The sequence below is a fragment of the Carassius carassius genome, chromosome 40 (genome assembly GCF_963082965.1).
Source record: "Carassius carassius chromosome 40, fCarCar2.1, whole genome shotgun sequence".
Classification (NCBI taxonomy): Eukaryota; Metazoa; Chordata; class Actinopteri; order Cypriniformes; family Cyprinidae; genus Carassius; species Carassius carassius.
The window spans coordinates 843,439-866,030 of record NC_081794.1 but is presented as its reverse complement, the minus strand read 5'-3'; the positions used below and the strand labels follow the sequence as shown (position 1 = coordinate 866,030).

Here is a 22,592-nt window from a genome sequence, read left to right as displayed (position 1 = left end):
GACTCGAGACCGGTGGGTCGAGCAGGTGTCACTCCACCGGCCCCGCTCCTGTTCCCACGTCTCTCGGCCTCACCCCACTCGTCACATAACCCTTCAACTCAGATGTAATCCATGAGTTGGATTTTGAAAGAGTTTTCTGATGAAGTTGTGTCGTTTTGTATACAAGGAACAAATTATCTTTGGTTCATGTGTATTGCATCCAAGCTTTTGGAAAAAAAAATGTTATTCATGCGACATGCTAACCTGTTTATTATTTACAGCTTAAAATATTTCCTCACATCAGATGCACTGGACAAAAAGATTTGCATTCCGTCATTGGCCACATGGAATCAGCAGATAGAATTGCATAAGACTCTGAGCATTAAAAGATAAAGCAAGATTAACAGTGCAGCACCAATTAGTGTTGTATGAGTTTGGAGTTATATAATTTCATCCTGTAAAAGTGGCCAGAGCCTCTAAATTCAAACTAATGCTCTGATATTTAGGCAAATGCTAGAAAATAATGGAGGGAGAAAATCTCTAAGCAGATTTTTATGAACAATGACTGTTCTGGCTTTGAATAACACACAGTTTTTGCCAAAGAGCGAATAAATGATCTTATTTCAGAAGAAAATAGTAATGCATTGAATATTATACAGTCAAATCCAAATAAAGTTACTGCACCAAATTGTCAAGGTAAGAAATCTGTTACGGTTTCATGTAATGAGGCCAGCCAAGTGCATCTTAAGTGTTCATTAAATGGACAACTGTTTACCTGTGAAATAATGGCATTAGCCTGACCCAGACTTTGAAAGCTTGACCTTATTTTCCTCATGCTGTGACGACAGGGCTGCGAGGATCATAATCCAAAGAGAATATATGTACTTTTTATTTCTTAAAATGTTTTTTTAGCAAAACTAAAGTGGTAAAAAACAATGAGACTAAATAAACTAGTTAATGGTGGAACAAAGGCTAAACTTTGCAATCAATATACAGTACTTAAGCATTTTGTCTAATGATGCAATTTCCTTACAAACTAAAATAATTTTTTCCCCAAACATTACAATTTGATCATCATGTATCATCTGTCATCACCCTCATGTCATTACAAACCTGTATGAAACACAGATTTTAAACTCTTTTTGTTCATACAATTAACATCAATGGGATCCAAAACAATGGAACCTATTGACTTTCAATGTGTGGACACAAAAAAGACATACGTGAGATTTGGGTGTGAAACTACCCCTTAAATTCATGATGAAGCTGCGTATTTACAGAGATTGGATATCCTCTCCGACAATTATTGATTTTTATCTGTGATTGCATTGCTGATGCACTTCAGATAATGTGATTAAAGGTTTATTCAGAGCAAAAGCCTCTTATGTGGTTGCTGTTGTCAAAAACCTAGTAGAGAAAACAGAGTCCCATTTAACAACGGACCTCTTCACCAAATGAATGGAAAAAGATGGCAGGGACTGTAAGAGTTTTTGCCTTGATCATAGTTGTGTGTCAGGTCCGGCTCATCGATGCATCATTTCAGCCTGCTCTTGTCATGGACATGGCTAAAATTCTGCTTGAAAACTACTGCTTCCCGGAGAATCTAGTTGGAATGCAGGAGGCAATCCAACAAGCCATAAGCAGCGGAGAGATCCTACACATCTCTGATCGGAAAACACTGGCAGCTGTACTGACTGCCGGCGTTCAAGGTGCACTCAATGACCCCAGACTGACTGTGTCTTACGAGCCTAATTATATTCCGATCACGCCACCTGCACTTCAGTCGCTGCCCATGGATCAACTGATGCGGCTAATCAGGAATACGGTTAAACTGGAGGTGATGGATAACAACATCGGTTATCTGAGGATTGACCGTATTATAGGTCAGGAGACTGCAGCCAAATTGGGACGCCTCCTTCATGACAACATCTGGATGAAGGTTGCCCATACATCAGCGATGATCTTTGATTTGCGTTTTAGCACAGCAGGAGAAATCTCAGGTGTGCCATACATAGTTTCATATTTTTCAGACTCTGAACCACTTTTGCACATAGACACAATCTATGAACGACCCCCCAACACTACAAAGGAGCTATGGACACTTCCGAATCTCCTGGGTGAACGATACGGGAAGAGAAAAGAGCTGATCGTTTTAATCAGCAAGCGCACCACGGGAGCAGCAGAAGCTGTTGCCTACATCTTAAAACACCTAAGAAGAGCCATCATTGTTGGAGAAAAGTCGGCCGGTGGGTCAGTTAAGGTTGAAAAGTTAAGGGTTGGGGATTCTGGGTTTTATATTACGGTCCCTGTTGCTAGATCTGTGAACCCCGTCACAGGACAGAGTTGGGAAGTGACCGGGGTGTCGCCATCCATTACCGTCAACCCAAAGGAAGGAATCGCCAAAGCCAAATCCCTCATCGCTGTCAGGAACTCAATACTGAAAGCAGTTAAAAGAGTGTCAGATATCATTAAACGATTTTATGCATTTAAAGATAAAATCCCAGTTTTGCTAAACCATCTTGCTAAAACTGATTTTTTCCCAGTGATTTCTGAAGAGGATCTGGCGGCAAGACTTAATTATGAGCTGCAGTCCGTCTTTGAAGACCCTCGATTAAAAATCATGACTTTGCAAGGGTCGTCTGACAAAGGGCAAGAACTGGATGCAGCATCCACAACCCCTTCATCTTTTGTCAATCTAAATAATCCATTATTTAAGTTGGAAATTCTATCAGGAAACATTGGATATCTGCGTTTTGACAGGTTTCCTACACCTACAGTTTTGATGGAACTAGAGGATAAAATCAAAGAGAAGGTCTGGCAACCAGTCAGAGACACAGAAAACCTGATTATCGATCTGCGCTTTAACACCGGTGGATCCACAGAGGCCTTGCCTATTATGCTTTCCTACATGTTTGACGCCTCATCAAATACCCACCTCTTTTCAATCTACGACAGCATTGGAAATGTGACCATTGATTTCCACACCCTCCGTAACATAATCGGGCCTTCCTATGGTTCCAGAAAGGGTATTTATGTTTTGACTAGCTATTACACAGCGGAAGCTGGAGAAGAGTTTGCTTACCTGATGCAGTCCTTGCACAGAGGCACTGTTGTTGGGGAAATCACTTCTGGAATGCTCCTACACTCCAGAACTTTTCCAATTGAAGAAACGAGCCTTAGAATTACCATCCCTGTCATGAATTTCATTGATAAACATGGGGAATGCTGGCTTGGAGGCGGAGTAGTTCCTGATGCCATCGTGCTTGCTGAAGATGCAGTCGAGCGAGCTCATGAAATCATTGCATTTCACAAGGATATTCCAGCTTTACTGCAAGAAGCTGGAGACCTTTTGGAAAAACATTACACTGTACCTGAGGTTGCAGCTAAAGTGAGCAGACAGATACAGTCAAAACTAATAGAAGGACTTTATCGCTCTGTCATCGATTATGAATCTCTTGCATCTCAACTCACCGCTGATCTCCAGGAGACCTCGGGTGATCACAGACTGCACATTTTTAACTGTGAAATTGAGCCAGAATCCCTTCAAACAATTCCCAAAATCCCTTCTCCTGAAGAGGTAGGGTTCATTATTGATGCCCTGTTCAAAGTAGAGGTATTGGCTGGAAATATTGGCTACTTGAGATCTGACATGATGGAAGACTTTCAAGTTCTGCGAGCAATTGGTCCCGAGCTTGTCAAAGTTGTATGGAACAAGCTGGTGAACACAGACATGCTCATCATTGATCTGAGATATAACACAGGTGGCTATTCCACAGCTATTCCACTACTTTGCACTTATTTCTTTGATGCACAACCATTAAAACACCTTTACACTATTTCTGATCACTCTGAAAGAAATGCGACAAAGGTTATGACCCTTCCCCAAGTGCTAGGACAAAGGTACGGCTCTCATAAAGACATGTATATCCTGACAAGTCAAATAACTGGATCAGCCGCTGAAGCGTTCACTAGAACAATGAAAGACCTGAAAAGGGCCACTATTATTGGAGAGCCTACTATCGGAGGTGCCCTCTCAAGTGGAACATATCAAATTGGGAATAGCATCCTGTATGCTTCCATTCCCAACCGAGCAGTTTTGAGTGCAGTTTCTGGAAAAGCATGGAGTGTGTCTGGTGTTGAACCACATATAGCAGCTCAAGCAAGTAACGCACTTAATGTTGCACAGAAAATAATTAGCGCAAAGCACCAAAAGAAAAAATCAGGGAAATAGTAATACAGGCCTCACAGTAAAACGTCTTGAACAAAATATTAATTTAAACAAAATAATAGAAATAAAAAAAATAATGTTTTAAAAGTTAGGTCTGGCATGTTTATAAATTTGTTTAGCAATAATTATTTTATAAAATGTAAAATGTACTTTTAAAGCCATGTCAAGTGCTGAACATTTACATTTTTGTAACATATAGACTGACAGTATAGAGTTTTTGAACAGTGGAATTTTGGAAGCCTGCATTTATTTGATCCAAAAATACAGCAAAGGCAGTAATATTGTGAAATATGTTTACTATTTAAAATTACTGCCTTCTATTTGAATATATTTTAAAATATAATTAATTCATTTCATGTCAAAGCTGAATTTTCAGCATCTTTACTCTAGTCTTTATGATCCTTCAGAAATCATTCTAATATGCTGATATGCCATTCGAGAAACATTTTTATTATTATCATTATCAAAGAGTTTTCCAGGATTCTTTGATGAAATATCCAAAGATCAGCATTTATCTTAAATAAAAAGTTTTTGTAACATTATAGACTATACCATTCAAAAGCTTGGAGTCAGTATTTATTTATTTTTTTTGGGGGGGGGTTAATATTATATAAATTAATACTTTTATTTACCAAGGATGCATTAAATTGATCAAACGTGATAATAAAGACATTTATAATGTTACAAAAGATTTCCATTTCAGATAAATGCTGTTATTCCGAACATTCTATTCATTTAAAAACCCTGAAAAATTATCTGCACAGCTGTTTTCAACTTAATAATAATAATAATAATAATAATAATAATGGAATGATTTCTGAAGGATCGGGTGACTGCAGTAATGATGCTAAAAAATCAGCTTTGAAATCACAGGAATATTCCATTTTAAAATACATTCAAATAAAAACCGTTTATTTTAAACAGTAAAAAATATCTCTAAAGAAGAGATTTCTTTAAGACACATTAAAAACCTTACTGTTTAAAAACTTTTGGACTGGAGGTTTATGCAACATCCATATTTAGCTTGTTATTGTCTAACTGAAGAACTCTTGCTAATGAGATTAAGGATTTATTGTGAGGAAAAGCTTCTTATGCGTGTGTTAACAGAAACCTGACGGTGTTAGCAGACTCAGTTAACAAACCTCCCTGCAGAAGGACAGTTCAGCTGCGCCATATTAGCAGCAATCCAAATCAGAACAAAATGGCTCAAGCTCTATTTCTACTAGCATCGCTGCTGTTCTTCAGCAATGTGGCTCACTCTGATTTCTCTCCAACACTTATTGTGGATATGGCAAAAATTCTAATGGACAACTACTGCTCACCAGAAAAACTTGCTGGCATGGAAGAGGCAATTGACGCTGCAAGTGGTAACACGGAGATCCTCAGCATTTCAGATCCTGTCTCCCTTGCCAGTGTTCTGACTGATGGGGTTAAACAAACTATTTTTGATTCCAGAGTGCAAGTCACATATGAGCCAGATTACATACCTGTAAAACCCCCAGCTATCCCTGACATCCCACCAGAACAACTGGCCGAAATGATCAAAGGCACTGTCAAAGCTGAGGTCCTGGATGGTAACATTGGTTACTTGAAGATCCAACACATCATTGGAGAGGAGATGGCTCAGAAAGTTGGGCCTGTTTTGCTGGAGTACATCTGGGATAAAATCCTCCCATCATCCGCCATGATTCTTGACTTCCGCAGTGCAATCACCGGTGAGCTGTCTGGAATCCCATACATTGTGTCCTACTATACCGATCCTGAGCCTCTTATCCACATTGATTCTGTGTACGATCGCACCTCCGATGTCACCATAGAGCTTTGGTCCATGCCGACCCTATTGGGGAAAAGATATGGCACCTCCAAACCCTTGATCATTCTGACAAGCAAGAATACTCTTGGGATTGCAGAAGATGTTGCATACTGCCTTAAAAACCTGAAAAGGGCCACCATCCTTGGGGAGAACACAGCTGGGGGAAGTATAAAAATCAACAAAATCAAGGTGGGTGACACGGACTTCTATGTGACTGTGCCAGTTGCTAAGTCTATTAACCCCATCACTGGCAAGAGCTGGGAGGTCAATGGAGTTGCACCAGATGTTGAAGTTGCTGCAGAAGATGCCCTTGATGCTGCAATTGCAATCATTAAACTCCGTGCTGAAATCCCAGGGTTGGTTCAAGCGGCAGCCGAACTGGTTGCAGACAACTATGCATTTCCGAGCATCGGGGACATTGTTGCTGAGAAGCTGAGAGCTGATGCGGCTAGTGGGGAATACAACCTGATCCCCACAAAGAAAGAACTGGAAGTAAAGCTCTCTGCTGACCTCCTAAAACTTTCAGGAGACAAGTGTCTGAAGGCCACCAGCAATATCCCCGCACTTTCTCCAAAGGTAAGTCTTAGGCATAAAATATCAGATATAACAATACATTGGTTGTTGAGGCAAAATTATGAATTAAACTGTCCTTTAAATTCCAGAATCTCACGCCTGAGATGTTCCTTGAGCTCATCAAAGTTTCGTTCCACACTGATGTGTTTGAAAACAACATTGGTTACCTTCGCTTTGACATGTTTGGAGACTTTGAACATGTTGCTAAGATCATTGCGGAGCACGTCTGGAATAAAGTGGTTGATACTGACGCACTGATCATTGATTTGAGGTGATTATTCTCTTGGATATGTGTATGTCGCTCGAATATGTACAAATTCTAGAAGTGTTAGTCCATAATGTGATATGACCATCCATATTTTAAGGAACAATCTTGGTGGGTCCACCTCCTCCATTGCTGGCTTCTGCTCATACTTCTTTGATGAAGACAAGCAGATTGTTCTCGACCACGTGTACGACAGACCCTCCAATACCACAAGAGATCTTCTGACCCTTACACAACTTACTGGTACATTACTAAACTGACAAGTTTAGATTTTTTTTGTCACTATTATTCCTTACATGTTTATCATTTTACTTTAGATTGTTTGATCTATATAAAAAAGTGCTGTGTCCAATATGTCATATATTTGGTGGCCAAAATGATTAGAACACTGATGATTAGATTTTAACCAGCTAAAGAATGGTTTTATGCCAGTTATTTATATATTTTGCTCTAGTGTGTCAGTAGGAAATATCGGTTTACATTTTCAAACATTCATTTTTCCATTTGTTTATAATAATCCAGTGAGATTTTTGTGCTCCACTCATAGATGTGATCTGATCATCAACAGTTTGTCTTGAGTTACATAAAGAAACAGAACAAACTCATTCCAGAAGAACTGTGTCTCCAAGATGCTTCAAGAAACCTTCCTGCAGAAGTAGACAAGAGTGACTCCTGAGCTACTGAGGTGTTCTGTTGTTGGATGTAATAATGAACATAGCAGTCGTCATTTACTCCCAAAATTTGAGCTGCTGAAGACGAAGTGGATTCCGTTTGTTTCTGAAAAGAATGTGCCCCAGATCTACTTTAATGCGTCTTATGTTCCCGTGAATCATTCGTGATCCAGCGTCAATTCCAGAAGAAGTGTGTAAGGTTTTTTTAATGAATTTTTGCAAATCGCCTTTCCTAATAATGATTCCCTATTAAAGTTTCATGATGAATGCGGCTAAAGTAAACAGTCTTGGAGGAGTGGGGCGGGGTTAGGAGAACTCATTAACATTATTGTTACATAACATTAAAATTGTTTTTTACACTACCATTGAGAAATTTTAACCAAACTATGTTACTGACTATTCATTAATACCCTAAATAATCATATCAACTTGTGGAAAATGGGCATCCTTTGACCCCTTAAATGCAAAGGATGCTCACACCAAATGTTGGTTTCATTCAGATAAGTTAAACTTATAAAGAAAATCTATTCATGACATTATTTTTGACAGCATCCTCATTTTACAGCATTTTTACACAAGTGCCAAAAACTTTTGCAGGAAGGTTTCTTGAAGCGTCTTGGAGACACAGTTCTTCAGGATTGAGTCTGTCTCAGTTTGTTCTGTTTCTTCATATCACTCCAGACTGACTGATGATGAAAATCTCACTGGATTATTACAATTAATGGCCAAATTAATGTTTGGAAATGTAAACTGACTTAAAACCATTTTTTAGCTGGTGAAAACACTAGTGTTGTAATAATTTTGGCCACCACTGCATAATACTGCACAATTAACTGTGCATTTCTACTCTTTATAGGCAGGAGATTCGGCAGCAAAAAGAGTGTGATAGTCCTCACCAGTGGTGTGACCGCTGGTGCCGCCGAGGAGTTTGTTTTTATCATGAAGAGGCTGGGACGTGCAATGATTATTGGAGAGACAACCCATGGAGGTTGCCACCCCCCAGAGTCCTTCAGTGTTGGTGAAAGCGACATCTTTCTATCTATTCCAATCAGCCATTCAGACACTGCTCAGGGCCCTTCCTGGGAGGGTGCTGGCATTGCTCCTCACATTCCAGTGCCCGCTGATGCCGCCCTCGACACAGCGAAGAGCATCCTCAATAAGCATTTTTCTGGCCAAAAATAAGTTGTTCTTCATGGCCTGGTATGGAAGTCGAATGATACTGAAAATTAGTTATTTAGAAGGATGACATGTAGTGAAGATGCTGTCATAATCTGTGTACAGTACTGTAGATATTTAAGGTAATGTTTAGAAAGTACATTTTTCTATTCCTTCTCTTTTTTTCTGAATTATTTCTAACCCAAAGCATGCATTCTCTTAAGCATACGTGGTGGAGGAGAATGAAGTCGATGTTCTCAAAGTAATATTCAGATTAGGCCTGTTCTGAATTTATGAATATACGTGTCGGGTTCTTGGTGAACTAGTTTCCTTTGTGCAGATTAAAATTTGTTTATGCTTGCGTTGTAAACGTCTATACACTAAAAATGTCTTGTTTCAAAAGCAACTTGAATCGTTTTCAGTATAACTGGAGAAAATTGCGTTATATTGAAACCAAATGATAAAATGTAATAAAAACCACATGGAAACTGTTCTAATTGTAATGTGTTTTAAAGATTAATTCAAAAATTCCTTACAACCGAGGTAAAACGGGTTTAACAAACATAAACCAATTGCTGACATACTTGTGATTTTTCCAGATTATCTTGATCAGATTATTTACCTCTGTTTATCCGCTCACACACACAACAAAAATAATGTTCATATTTGGTAAGTCAAAATCCACTTTTTGCTCACTTGAGGTCATTACAACACTATTTTATACACGTGTTTACTAAACCTTTTCTTTCAGAAGTTATCAGCAAAGATTCAGATGATGGCAGCACATCTTCTTTATCAGTTGGCCAAAGTTGGCTGTCAAGATCATACACTGCCATACTAAAATTACAATTATGCAGCACCTGTTGAAAACAGGATTTACTGGATGATAAATATTATCCTCAGTACAATAAAGGCACATGTCAAAGGTAGAGATCCAGCAATAAAAATGGACTGCCATATAAGCTTTGTGTTCCTTCATAATAAACGACCAGTTAGGTTTAGGTATGTGTTGAGCACAGTCATGCTGGTTTTGATCAGTCTTTCATACATTGCTCTCCCTTATGAAAATTACGCATGGTTTTATTATAGTAAAAGTGTAGTAACCATGTTTGGATGGTATTACCACAGTTTTACTACAAACACCATTTTTAAAAGTTGTGGTTACCATGGTTAAACTATAATAACCATGTTTTCTGGTTTTATTTGTAGTAAAACCATGGTTAATTTCCCTAAGAGCAACTGGCCAAGACGATATACCATCAAATATTCTGCATAACAATATCAGTAATATAGCTTAGCCAGCATCTAACCTGCTAAATTACAACTACTGCCAATCACCCGTCTAAACACTTTTCTTCATAAAATTATAACATTAAGGTTATCTATTTACCTTCACTTTTTTCTATTAGTATTACCACAGTATTACCTTGCATTTCGGTTTTATATTGGCTTCAGCAGGTGGTGATGTGTTGTTTTGTTCGTGTTGTATTAACGAATCTTTTAAGCGAATTAATTGATTTCTCCGTTATAAACGCGCGTGGCGCCAAACTGCCGCAGGAGCGAATATAATTTGGGGGCTGGTCGTGAACTGAGAATTTCATTGGCTGACCTTCTGAAGAAACACGCCCCTTTTGATAAACGAATCCTTAGCTTGAATCGCCTCATCCTTTTATACATTTACTTACGTACGTATATATGTTACCCCCTATTTCACCAATATCTTTTACAGTTTATTCATATACTATATAGTGCAACATATAAAATTGTTTGTATAAAAGTATTTTTAATAGAGTTAAGCACTAAACAAGCTGCGATATCAAACAGGACCACAAGGAGATGCCAAAAGATCACTAAACTACTTCCTTGACCTGACTCTACAAGCTACTGTACAGATCCATTCAGAATCTAAAATCACCTTCAGGCTTCAGCAGCGTCCATTGTAAAACACTCGTGCTTTTAAGCCAAATGCACGCTGAAAATAATAATTCTGGATGTAACTCTGATCAGTCTCTAATGAAATCGGTCAGGTTTCCTTTGTAGCTGTTTTGAACTTAGTTTGAAGAAAAAAAAAATCTGATAGGAAAAACTTGGTATTGTTACAAAGGTATTGTTTTTGTTGCAATGTACTGATTCAAATTAGGAGTCAATAATTAAATATTATTGTATCACTCTGCATGCCTCAAAGGCTCTGGCCCAAGCAGATTAGCTATTTTTGAAAGGGGACAGGGCTATATATATATATATATGTGTGTGTGTGTGTGTCCCGCCCTCTCTTCCTGTTTCAGTTTAAATTATGTTACCACGTGTTTCAAGGCACTTCAGGGGACCTTTAAAGGAAATCTGGAGCATCCTGACCGCATCACTGTCTTTACTGGGCATGTTTAGGGAATATTTGCATTCAAATTGCGATTTGATTAGCTAGTCATGGTGGACTGCCATGATTTTGGCTAATGTGGGACACTTAAGCTTCAGTGCGTTTATCTCTTCTTTTACAACATTAAAGTGAAGATGATTGGTGTTGGGGTGTCAAGTTATTGAAATCACTTGACTTTCTGGAAATTATGTCAGACATGTGGCCAAGAAAATCAACAAACAGGAAGTACCTCTTGTAAAGTTCACTGAAATTACATTGACATAGAATTTATACTAAATGAATGTTAAGGATATAAACATGTTACAAATAAAACAATGTTCTAAATTGTTATCAAATAATATTTGTGATGAATTTATACATCAAATTTTGCAATAATATTCTTAAAATGTGTAAAGAATAATTTCTATTTAAAGAAATCTCTGTTGTCCCACTTTAGAAAAGGATGCTTCAAAAGCGGCACAGCGTGTTTTGACTAATGTGGGACAGTCAAATATAACATGTTATTCAACTGCTCAAATGTGCATTAAGAAGGTTAAATGCCATATATGTAATTTTGTCCATTTTGGGGCTTATAATGGAGCAATATTATTTGTTTTAAGATCCAGATTCACAGTTTAGCGACTAGAAGACAATGGGATCCTGGACCATGATGATTCATGACTGCCCAGGACTGATTATTTCTGTTATGAAGTGCTTTTACCATAACAATTTGATTAGCACAAGCTTTTGGAAAAAAAAAGACATTTAATATTAGAAGTGTATTGAAGTTTAATAACCAGTCATTCCATGTTGCAAATTTTACATCTTTACAAAAAAATTTTATTTAATTGTTTTGCTATCTTTATTAAGTTCAATTTTACATTTTTGGCTCCATTATATGGCTATTATTATTGTTGTAAATAATAAAATCATAAAATATAAGATTTATGTTATAAAATGAAGACAACAAACAGACTGTAGGCCTACTAAATTAATGAAGCAAACATGGGTATGCACATTTAACCAGGAGTGATAAATCTGAAGTTGACTTTGTAAGAAAAAAAATTGACTAGAAGCCAAAACATAGTGTCCCAGATTTGAGCATGAGCTGTCCCACATTAGAAAATCCACAAACGATTAGCACAAGGAGCACTAATATATGTGCCATTTCCCCTTTAATTACAGTTTCTGAAATATTTCTTCTGATTAAGATAGGGAAGATCTTGGGGATTTCATAATGATATAACATGTTGATGTATCATTTTGGCTTCATATGGAAATATGACACAAGTCAAAAAAGCTAAAAGTGTCCCACATTACCCTAATCCACCCTAACACAAACTACTGGTGTAAACGATGTAAACTGCTGAAATGACCTAAATTAAACAGTACACATAAGAAAATGATAAAATAAATAAAATAGAAACAATAATACATTCATTGTTTTCTTAAATAAATAAAAAACTCTATAACGCTAGCTTTCTATATTCTTTTTCTATTCTACTTGTTTTCTTTGTATGTGTGTGTGTGTATTATACTGTAGGCTATACAGTTCATATATATTTCTTGTCTTGTTTATTTGTCTTTTGTTGGTTTTGATTGCTTCTGTAAGTCGCTTTGGATAAATCTATTCTAGTTTATTAATGTACTTCCTCAAAATTAGCAGAAAAGCGCGAAAACATCGCCAAACCCGATTTTGCTTTTCCAAAGGGAGGGAGGAAACCTTCAAGCAGCAGAAGAAACTGACCCATTTTTTTCTCTCCAAGGGTAGAAATATGACACCATGTCCCCTTCTGCCAGCTCTGAGCGGGGCTCTTCTCTCTTCTCTCCGTCTTTGCTCTGCACATTATCATCAAACATACATCTGGCCTTTAAACACGTGGAGTCAAAATCCCCAAAACAACAAACCGCCTAGTATTCTATATAAAGACAACTAAACAGACACTTTGGAAGTGTTTTTGTGGTGTTTTCCCTGGACGTCGGCTTTCTGTATTTACAGTATATTTTGGAAACAGCGCGTTTTCATCTATTCTCCAGTTCGGAGTTACAGGTTTCAGACTGATGTGAGTAAGGACTGAGTCAACATCCGCGAAACTCTTCTTTTGTGAGTGCATCCTCAGCAAAGGTTTTTCTTAGGGGATAATGTGAATGGCCGTCGGCTTTCTTGAGGATTGATGTTTTTGCAGTAAGAAACGATGGCGAGTTTAGCAGTGAAGACGTCTCTTGGCGTACTTTTCTTTGGACTTTTGTTGCTCGCGCTTCCATCTGCGAGAGCACAAGAAGATGTGGAGGAGGAGAGATCATGTCAGGGCGCCTTCGACTTGTATTTTGTCCTTGACAAGTAAGTAACTGTTACAATTCAATCGACTTGCACACTGTTTTTTGAACAAAGAATCCAGTCTCTCTCTCTCTCTCTCTCTCTCTCTCTCTCTATCTCTCTCTCTCTCTCTCTCTCTCTCTCTCTCTCTCGCTCTCTCTCTCTCTCGCTCTCTCTATCTCTCTCTCTCTCTAAACGTAAAAGAAAGTCAGTCTGTAAGTTATATCTTTAAATCTCTTTGCTCTAACAGCTGGTATGCATCATAAACCTGTCATTCACATCTGTATGAAGTGTAGATGTTTTGCGGGCTGTGGCTCTTATGTTTTCCACACTGAGAGATTCTGCCTGGATAAAGTAGGCCAGTACATTTCCATTCACATCCTCCATCTTTTCCCCAAATTTGTCACATTCCGCATCACCAAAATAGATATTTACCAGATGTGCATTGTTTGGTATCACTTGGCTGGGTTCAGTCAGAGTTCAAGGAAGAGCGAGAGACAATGACAATGCATACACTACCAATGACTGTTTACCAGAAGTCATCCGGATTATTTTGATTCTGTCAACTTGTTGTTATGTGTAAAGATGGGAAGAGAGGAGGTACATGTGAAGTCTGCTGAATAAGCACAACTTCATTCCTCTGTGGTTCTCTTTTCCTGCCTCTTATCCTTTTCCATTGTTAAACAGACCCGGAAAAGCAACATCCTTTCCCACAATTTGTCTGGGAAGATTCTTCACAGGATGCTTAGTCTTATTATGCGTTCATTTATGTAAAACACCTTTCTGTATGCATTGTAAAATGATATGGTAAAGGCAACTGATGTTTTTAAATTAACTCATGAAAATAAATTGAGGAATTTAAACTTTTTTTTTTACGAGTAATGTGAACTTGAAGTTAAAATAACATGTACAACCAAGAAATTTAAAGAAACAAAGTCACTATATTTCGACGTAGAACTTCAAGTTCATTAGGATCGAAGTCGTAATTGGTGGAAATTGTGAGTTGAGCAAAACCTAGTTTGTCTTTATTATAAATGCTGTTATGGTTTTGTGTGGTGTCTGAAACAGTATAGGTCTCATAAGAAAAGGTGTCTCATATTTATTTGTTTAGATGGGTTAGATTGTTTTAATATTACCTTATTGCTTGATCTATGAACTCAGAGTTCAAGGCCCTTTGATGAAAGTGATATAGTTTGACCATGTGTCAGAAGCTTAGCATGTGCAGCTGTAATAAAGAGAAGACATGTTTGAGGTCATACTGGATAAAATGAGCAGTGAAAACATTAGAAACCATCAAATGCACTATAAATCCTGTGTGCTTTATGTCATTGGATTCTCATGTGTCATGCAGCATGCTCTGGAACCGATCAGCTGAGTAAAACTGTATAGTTCATGCAAGGTCCTCTTCCACCCAGTTTTTCTCATAATGTAATGGCAAAAGACATAGCCAACCCAAGCACCCCCCTTTTTCGCTTTACAGACTTTGGAAAAACTGACATTTAGTGAAACATCTGCAGTCCTTTCAGAACATTACAAGCCTTCAGCTTCAACAATTTAAGTAATTTCCTGCATGCATTGTTCAGTATTTTTAATCACTGCATGCATAGAGGGCAGAGTGTCATTTTTTCTGTAACTGCTTTATCACCAAATAAGTTGAAGTCGAAGCATCGAAGCATCACAAACAACAGCTGTATTGCACAAAAAAAAAAAGTGTTTGGCTTCAGGTGCACTTATTCTGAGAAGGGGCTATCCTGGATTTGTTTTCGAGGAATTTGAATGTTTATTGGTCAAAAATAATTAATCTCATGACAACCTCACAATGAGTTTTTTTTTAATCAGGTACCTAACCCTAACCCTGAAGTCTGACATCTTTAGCCTTTAAAAATATTAAAATCTAAAACAATTACCACTGACCAACACAGACCATCTGACCAGATAATTAAAGTTAAATATCCTCTTTCCTAAAAGTACATTTGCTGCATATCATTGTGGAAAGTCCCAGCAAATCAGTGGAATATTGGTTATATAAAAAGATAATGTGGGGCTAAAAAGGGCCAGATTTATAGAAATGATTACGTAAATTGTCTTCAAGATTGTTCTTCAAGCCTGGCATCATTGCTTCCACTTCTGCTTTCATGTGGCCCAAAAGCTTTCTGGGAAGTCGCAGCCTTGAGTAATGATTCAGAACCAGTCCACCAGTTCATGGCCTGCTGTTTAACAAGTGGAATAAAACAAAGAAACTGTCCGTGGGAATGCTAAGTGTGCAATTTGCACAGTACAGTTTTTTTTGCCAGTGCCATTAAAAAAGAGAACTTGCCTAAAAATGAAGGTTTGGTCATCATTTACTCACCCTCATGTCATTCCAAACCTGACTTGCTTTCTTCTGTGAAACACAAACAATGTTTAGAAAAAGTTTTTGTCCATATAATGCATTTCTGTAGCTCAAACAGTGGAGTATTGCATTAACAACTCCAAGGTCATGGATTTGATTCCCATTGAATTATTGAATTTAATCAATTAAATTGAATCGAATCTGATCTACACTTGAAACGCAATGTAAGCCACTTGAGATTAAGGCATCTGCCAAATGCATAAATGAAGGAAAGGCAATAAAGAGCAAAATAACATAACATTGGATCTCATTGAAGACCATGTCAAATTGTCTTTGTCAAAGACCTTGTCATTTGAGTTTTTGGTCAATGCATTTTAAGCTGTCACTCTTTATCCCACCTGACTCTTGGCATTGGTAATTGTTTATTACAATCTTTGTCCATAAACAATGTCTGGACACATTTTGCGGTCTTATTTACTTCATCTTTATGATTGTTTTGAAACATCACCGTATAAATCATAGTTTTGGTTCCTCTAACTGTTGTTTAGTTTAAGATAATCCAGGAGTTGAGTCATCTGTTTTAAACAGCCAGAATAACAGCTGTAGTGTGCCAAGGATTCATAAATGCCAAGCCCTTCTCTGAGAGCCATGTCAAGTTTCCCAACTAATACACCCAAATTCAGCTCTACCTACCGGGTAAAGCTCCTGGAACAGTTTTAGGAGACATGCATTCCTAGTTAAATGTTATCACACACCACAAATCTCCTTTCTGGATGCAGACCAGAAACTGCTGTGAAGTTTACCAAGGGTGTAAAAAGTATTCGTATATGCAGAAAACTTGTGTTCTCAGACCATTGAAAATTGAAAGACTAAATCGAGAAATTCAGAATCGTACACTCAAATTCCCAGCACAGATTAAAAAAAAAATTAGGAACTAAAAGGTTTTTTCGATTGAAATGGAGTCATTCCTCATCACAGAATGGGATGCATTAATTTCTGAGTTTTTGTTTTTCTTAACACATTACCATTTCCAGAGCTTCTAAGATTTATTGTAAAAAAAAAAAAAAAACTAGAAGAAGCTTTGGATTCTGATTACCACTCCAACAACCAAACCCAGCTGTTTGCTAACTACTTGGCCAGTGAATTAGACCCACTCCCATTCTACTACACCTCATTTTTCCCAAATCATGTCAGCCAACCCAAAGTCTGCAAACATGTATGAGTAGCGAATGATTTCATCATTGTATGGGGTAAATGCTATCTTGATTTACCACATGCAATGATGTTTTCTGCTTTTTTTTCTCACAAATACACATACTTTATGCCTACACATAGATGCAAAAGGTAGTATTTTGTCTTTATTTTGTCTAACAGTAAGATCAAATGTTATTAAATAGCTTCTTGCATGTTTTGTGACACTTTCAAAGTTAAATGACCAGTAAGTGATGCCCAACACACATGGTTTTATCCGAAGCAGATAAATGTGAATCTGGAAACAATTGGCTGTTGTACGCATCACAGAAAGTTCAGAAAATAAATATATGGTAAGTGGCGCTAAAGGGTTAATACTGTATTGCATACTAAAATAACGTATAACCTACACTAAACCTGACTTCAAACCTTACCGACAGCGTTAGCAAAGCAAATGTGGGATAAAAACACACATCATTTTATTATGCTTCTACAAGTCTTAGAGCTCTTGATTACAATGATGTACCGGGTGCGCCACTGAGCAAGTTTACCACCTAAGAAAAGCCAAATATAAGGAGCTGGTTATGAACTACGGTAAAAGTGTTTTGAGGTCTTAGCATAGAATTATTCAAGGAACTGTGCCAAAAAAAAGTCTCAGAATTTGTGTTGGAAACTGTATGTATAGGTAAGTCTTCCCAATGTGAGCCAATGTTGTCCAAATGTCAGCTGACCTTAAAAAGAAGCAAAATGACTCACAGGAAGCAAGTGCTAAGGGATAATACAAATCTGAATTGTGATTTATTTGTTGTTTACAGAGTCTAGGAGTCTAGGAGTGTCACAAAAACCTCACCACACCCTATTATTTGAATATGTTATGTGTACTATTTCAAAATGCTTTTTTTGTCTGTTTATAAACACTGAGAGATCCTCCAGACTTGTTCTGTTAAACTGTTCTAGGCCTAGAAGATGTTTGAAGACCCGGAGGAGCCATTAAAACAGCAGTGTCAGGGAAACATCACCATAATATTCTTACCATGCCTTTATTACAAAGCAGGAAGAAGGGGAGCTAATGCTGACTCTACATAACGCTAAACCGAGTCACGTTTGCTGGTCTCCTCTGTAAACATTATTATTAGTGCTTCACAAAGCCCTTTAATCCGAAACGCAGACAGGTAACTGCACTTGACAGCTCTCTGTGAGCTGTGTTTTGGTTTCTGGTTCTGGCAGAGACGCAGATATGAGAAGTCAGTTTAGGATTGCATCTCGAGGGAAGGCTGATCTCAGAGCAGATGGGAACTGTGAGAGCAACACACTTTTCTAATTATCCCTCTTCCAAATATTACTCCACCGAGTCTTCCTGTCTTGGCTCTTGTTAAATCAAACCGCAATGACTTTCACGTGTCTTAACATATGTGCAATTATATACGAAGAGTTGTGTAACTGTAGCAAAACATGAGTTTTGGGGGTCATTTAAAAGATGACGTCAGTGCTTGCAGATCGCTCGTAATTCATCTCTTTGTGAACTATCTTCAGAGTTGAAATCTCGCTGGCTCTATATGGTTCAGCATAACCCATCATTAAAATTAGATCAAAGGAGGGCACCGCAACATATTTCATCAAGGATGTCACTTGAGAATACACCACTTCCTTTGCTAACACTGTTTGCACAGGTGAGAAATCTGCAAGCTAGGCACCAATCCCATGATCGCTGTTACCTTAAGAAAGTCCTGCTTCCAACACAAACAACGTCTATTGTGATGTACAGAAATCTGAAGTTGAAACCTGCGGCAAGCCCTTCGCATGACCTGCATGTTCTCGCCAGCGTTCACCTCAGTGTCACTTATGGTCTGTTTTGCAGTTTCAGAGCGTGCTGGCTATGAGCTGGCCCGTCTTCTGTTGACTGTGTTATAAAAACATCTTCCTCCCACGCCGTTCCAGAAAGAGCGCTCCCAGAGCATTCATCACGCTCCTTCAGGATAAAACAAAGTCAGCAGCTTAGCGTTGCTCTGAAGCAACACAAACAGCTTTTTAAGAAGGAATATTCTATTAAAAACTATAAAAATCTGTTCATTTGAGATGCTTTTTCTTGTCTTACAGGGAGAGTTGGGTCAAATAGATCATTATATGTGCAACAGTTTCAAAACATTGGAATAATTCTATATTGGAATAATGTTTTTGAAGGGTAAAAGTTGCAATGAAAGATACATCTTATCTACTCACCAAAGCTGCATTTATTTGATCAAAAATATAGTGTGAACAGTAATATTGTGAAACTGTTTTCCTTCATTTAATTTAATTTGATTTCTGTAGAAACTGACAATGAAAACTGCAGTAATGATGCTGAAAATACAGCTTTGCCAATACAGATATAAATGACGTTTTCGAATATATTAAAATAGTTAGCATTTATTTTATATAGTCACAATGGTTCAGTTTTTACGTTGTTTTTAATCAAATAAATTCAGCCTTAGTGCACGATAGAGAGTTCTTTCAGAATCATTTCGAAATCGCAATTATTCCCAACTTTTGACCGGCTGTGTTGCAAGTGTTTTTGTTGTGTGTTTTTTTACGTTTCAGCAAAAATCGAGTAACTACTTTGTAATTTTTTGTTTTCTCTCCCCTTTGTCTTCATGAAAATGTAATTCTCATCTGTCCCCATCACTAACACTTATTTCTGTATAAGAGCAAATATGTAGCTACATTTGATCTACAAATTCAAAAACGTTTTACTAATTATATGTATTTTTTTATTTCTATGTATTTTTAGATTTTAACTACTCATGTAATGTATTGTCAAAACACTCTTTACGTTGTGTTGCACCTCTGTTACCTTCATATTGTTCCCTTTTTTAATAGATAACCTTATTTCAGGAATTAAACTCTCCAAGGAAAAATTTAAATAAAACACCCATATTATAATTTTATCTTAGATTTTCTTATGTTTTTCAGTAGAGGATGATTGTAGCATCAACCCTATTACCATGAGTTTGTATAGTATACATTACATTTCACAATCTTGAGCACAAGGCTCAGAAATTACATTTTACCTTTTTTTTTTTTTATTCAATCTTGTTACCATCAACTGTATGACACAATGCAACAAAATCTTACATAAATGTACTTTAAAATCACCTTATCAGACTGCCAGTGGCACCAGTTTCATAGAACGAGCCAGTTACTTTTACTGTTGTCCAGGGAATGTGATTAACACAATGCAGAGCCTTTTTCTGCAGCATGTTTCATCAATTAGTCAAACTGACTCAAGCACAGACCAGTAGACTTAATTAGGTCATTTCCCATTTGTCATCCAGCAATAAAGAGTTACCAGAGGAAATGGCCAGCTGTCTTAAAGCGTTTACAGCTGCGCCTCAGGGAGGAAACAATAGGGGACATTAGGAAATTAGATGGTTTTGCTAAGTTAAAAGCATCGATAATTCTCGGTTGTATTGATCTGATGCATTAAAAGCAGAAACATCCCATTTACTGATTGCTTCACCTCTTTCCTCTCAGGTCAGGAAGTGTCAAACACCACTGGCACGAAATCTACAATTTTGTCGAACATTTGGCTGAGAAATTCACCAGGTACTAAAGCATCTCTTAAGCGAGCACAACTAAATGCCTTGTTTTGTTGACATTATCCAATTGCGTAAGATTTCCGAAGTAGGTCATGAGTGATTAAAAAAAATATATTATTATAAATTTCTTCAACTTTTACATTTCTGGTCTGTTTTTCATCGTCTCTCAGCCCAATGCTGCGAATGTCCTTCATCGTGTTCTCAAGCAGAGGAACCACAATCATGAGACTCACGGAAAACAGGTGCTCATCTAGTGCTGCACATTTTTGTTGTTTATTTCATTCTACTCATTTTTGTCGCCATTTTTCGAAGGGAGATCATAAGAAAAGGCCTTAATGCTCTCAGACGAGAGATCCCAGGCGGAGATACATTTATGCATCTTGGTCTACAAAGGGTAAAATATTTAAATTAAATGTTTGGCATTCAAATACTTATTTTAATGGCTTTTAACAATATTATCTACATTTATTCACAGGCAAATGAGCAAATACACCAGGAAAACTTTGGTAGGTTTACATTAATGACAAGTCACGTCACCTTTATTTGAACAGTGCTTTATATAATACAGATCTGTGTGTCCCTGCAGCACAGAAGCAGTCATCAGTGTCACAGACGTATATTTGTAGAAATACACAACAATACATTGTATGAGTCACAATTATACATTTCTCTTGTATGCCAAAAATCATTCGGATATTAAGTAAAGATCATGTTCCATGAAGATATTTAGTAAATTTCCTGTATTATATTACTGTATATTACTATATTACTGTAAATATATAAAAAGTTCATTTTTGATTAGTAATATGCATTGCTAAGAACTTCATCTGAACAACTTTAAAGATGATTTTCTCAATATTTAGATTTTTTTGCTCCCTCAGATTCCAGATTTACAAATAGTCGTATCTCAGACAAATATTGTCCTCCGAACAAACCACACATCAATGGAAAGATGATTTATTCAGCTTCAGATGATGCATACATCTCAATTTCAAAAAATATTCCCTTATGACTGGTTTTGTGCTCCAGAGTCACATTTATTTTCAAAGCAGCTCCAAAGTAATAAACAGAAAAGTAACAGAATCAATGATGCAAACGTCTTCAATAAATTCAGTTAAAAAGGCATTATTCAATTCAAAGCGACAGTTCACCCAAAAATTTAAATTCTGAACAGTTATAGTATTTTTTAGCATACTATGAAAGTCAATGGTTACCGTCAACCATCATTTTGTGTTTAACATAATATAGTTTAGGAACAACTTGAGTAAATGATGACAGAATTTTCTCATTATTGGTGAGCTATCCCTTTAAGTCAGTTCATTATTGATGAAACTAGCTCTACAGAGGACACTAGTGTCATTATTATCCAGTTAAATGTTGATTCCGTTAAACTCTACTACAGTTTGTGATTACCTGGCGATCTTGACTCCACTTTGTAGGAACTGCAAGTGTCATAATTGCACTGACAGACGGTGAGCTTCAAGAACATCAGCTGATAGCAGCTCAACAGGAGGTAACATGATGTCCAGCATTTAGTTTACAGACATTTAGAAATATAAAAACGTAGAGTTTTTAATTACGTTTGCATGATGTCTCATCAGGCAGCTCGAGCTCGGACACTGGGGGCAATCGTGTATTGTGTCGGCGTTAAGGACTTCAATGAAACACAGGTACTGAAGACAAGTATGCACTCATCCAGAGAATGGAATGGAAACAGATCAGATGCTCGGATGAGCTGTGAATAAACATCAGTTTGTCCTGTTCTAGCTGGCTACCATAGCGGACACCAGTAAGCATGTGTTTCCGGTCTTGGGAGGATTCCAGGCGCTGAGAGGAATGATTGACTCGGTAAACTGAAGCATACGGCTCTATGGAAGATTCATTAAAAATGCATTTTCTAAGATGCATGTTCCTTGCTTTAAGCTGAAGTGTGGGATTTTTTCAGTGGTAGGAAAATGAAATTCTTTCATCGTTTACTCACCTTCATATTTACTTTGGTTAATCTTTAATACACAAAATAAGATCATTTTAACAAGAGGTTGGTTTCTATCCCTTCACTGAATGTCCAGATAACCAAAACTGAAGATCCAAACTGCTCATAAAGTCATTGTAAAGTCATTGTACTTTGTAAACCATTTGC

At 37.3% G+C, this 22,592-nt stretch overlaps 3 protein-coding genes across 3 annotated transcripts in view; all 3 read left to right on the top strand.

Annotated features, from left to right (window-relative positions):
- The first annotated feature begins 1,271 nt into the window (after positions 1-1,271).
- On the top strand, positions 1,272-4,497 carry LOC132121908 (retinol-binding protein 3-like). Its single transcript, XM_059531641.1, has one exon. The coding sequence runs from the start codon at positions 1,448-1,450 to the stop codon at positions 4,208-4,210; it is 2,763 nt and encodes a 920-aa protein (XP_059387624.1). The 5' UTR covers positions 1,272-1,447; the 3' UTR covers positions 4,211-4,497.
- A 720-nt stretch (positions 4,498-5,217) lies between these two features.
- LOC132121909 (retinol-binding protein 3-like) lies at positions 5,218-9,176 on the top strand. Its single transcript, XM_059531643.1, has 4 exons — positions 5,218-6,596; positions 6,683-6,864; positions 6,959-7,101; positions 8,386-9,176. Exons 1-4 carry the CDS (start codon positions 5,409-5,411, stop codon positions 8,709-8,711), a joined length of 1,839 nt encoding a protein of 612 aa, XP_059387626.1. The 5' UTR covers positions 5,218-5,408; the 3' UTR covers positions 8,712-9,176.
- A 3,898-nt stretch (positions 9,177-13,074) lies between these two features.
- The window catches only part of LOC132121912 (anthrax toxin receptor 1-like), a 28,566-nt gene continuing 19,048 nt past the window's right edge, over positions 13,075-22,592 (top strand). Inside the window, exons 1-8 of the mRNA XM_059531648.1 lie at positions 13,075-13,378; positions 20,388-20,459; positions 20,623-20,694; positions 20,765-20,846; positions 20,928-20,958; positions 21,892-21,965; positions 22,054-22,122; positions 22,220-22,300. Of these exons, the coding sequence (XP_059387631.1) occupies positions 13,233-13,378; positions 20,388-20,459; positions 20,623-20,694; positions 20,765-20,846; positions 20,928-20,958; positions 21,892-21,965; positions 22,054-22,122; positions 22,220-22,300 (627 nt within the window). The 5' untranslated portion in view covers positions 13,075-13,232. The remainder of the gene's footprint in view (positions 13,379-20,387; positions 20,460-20,622; positions 20,695-20,764; positions 20,847-20,927; positions 20,959-21,891; positions 21,966-22,053; positions 22,123-22,219; positions 22,301-22,592) is intronic.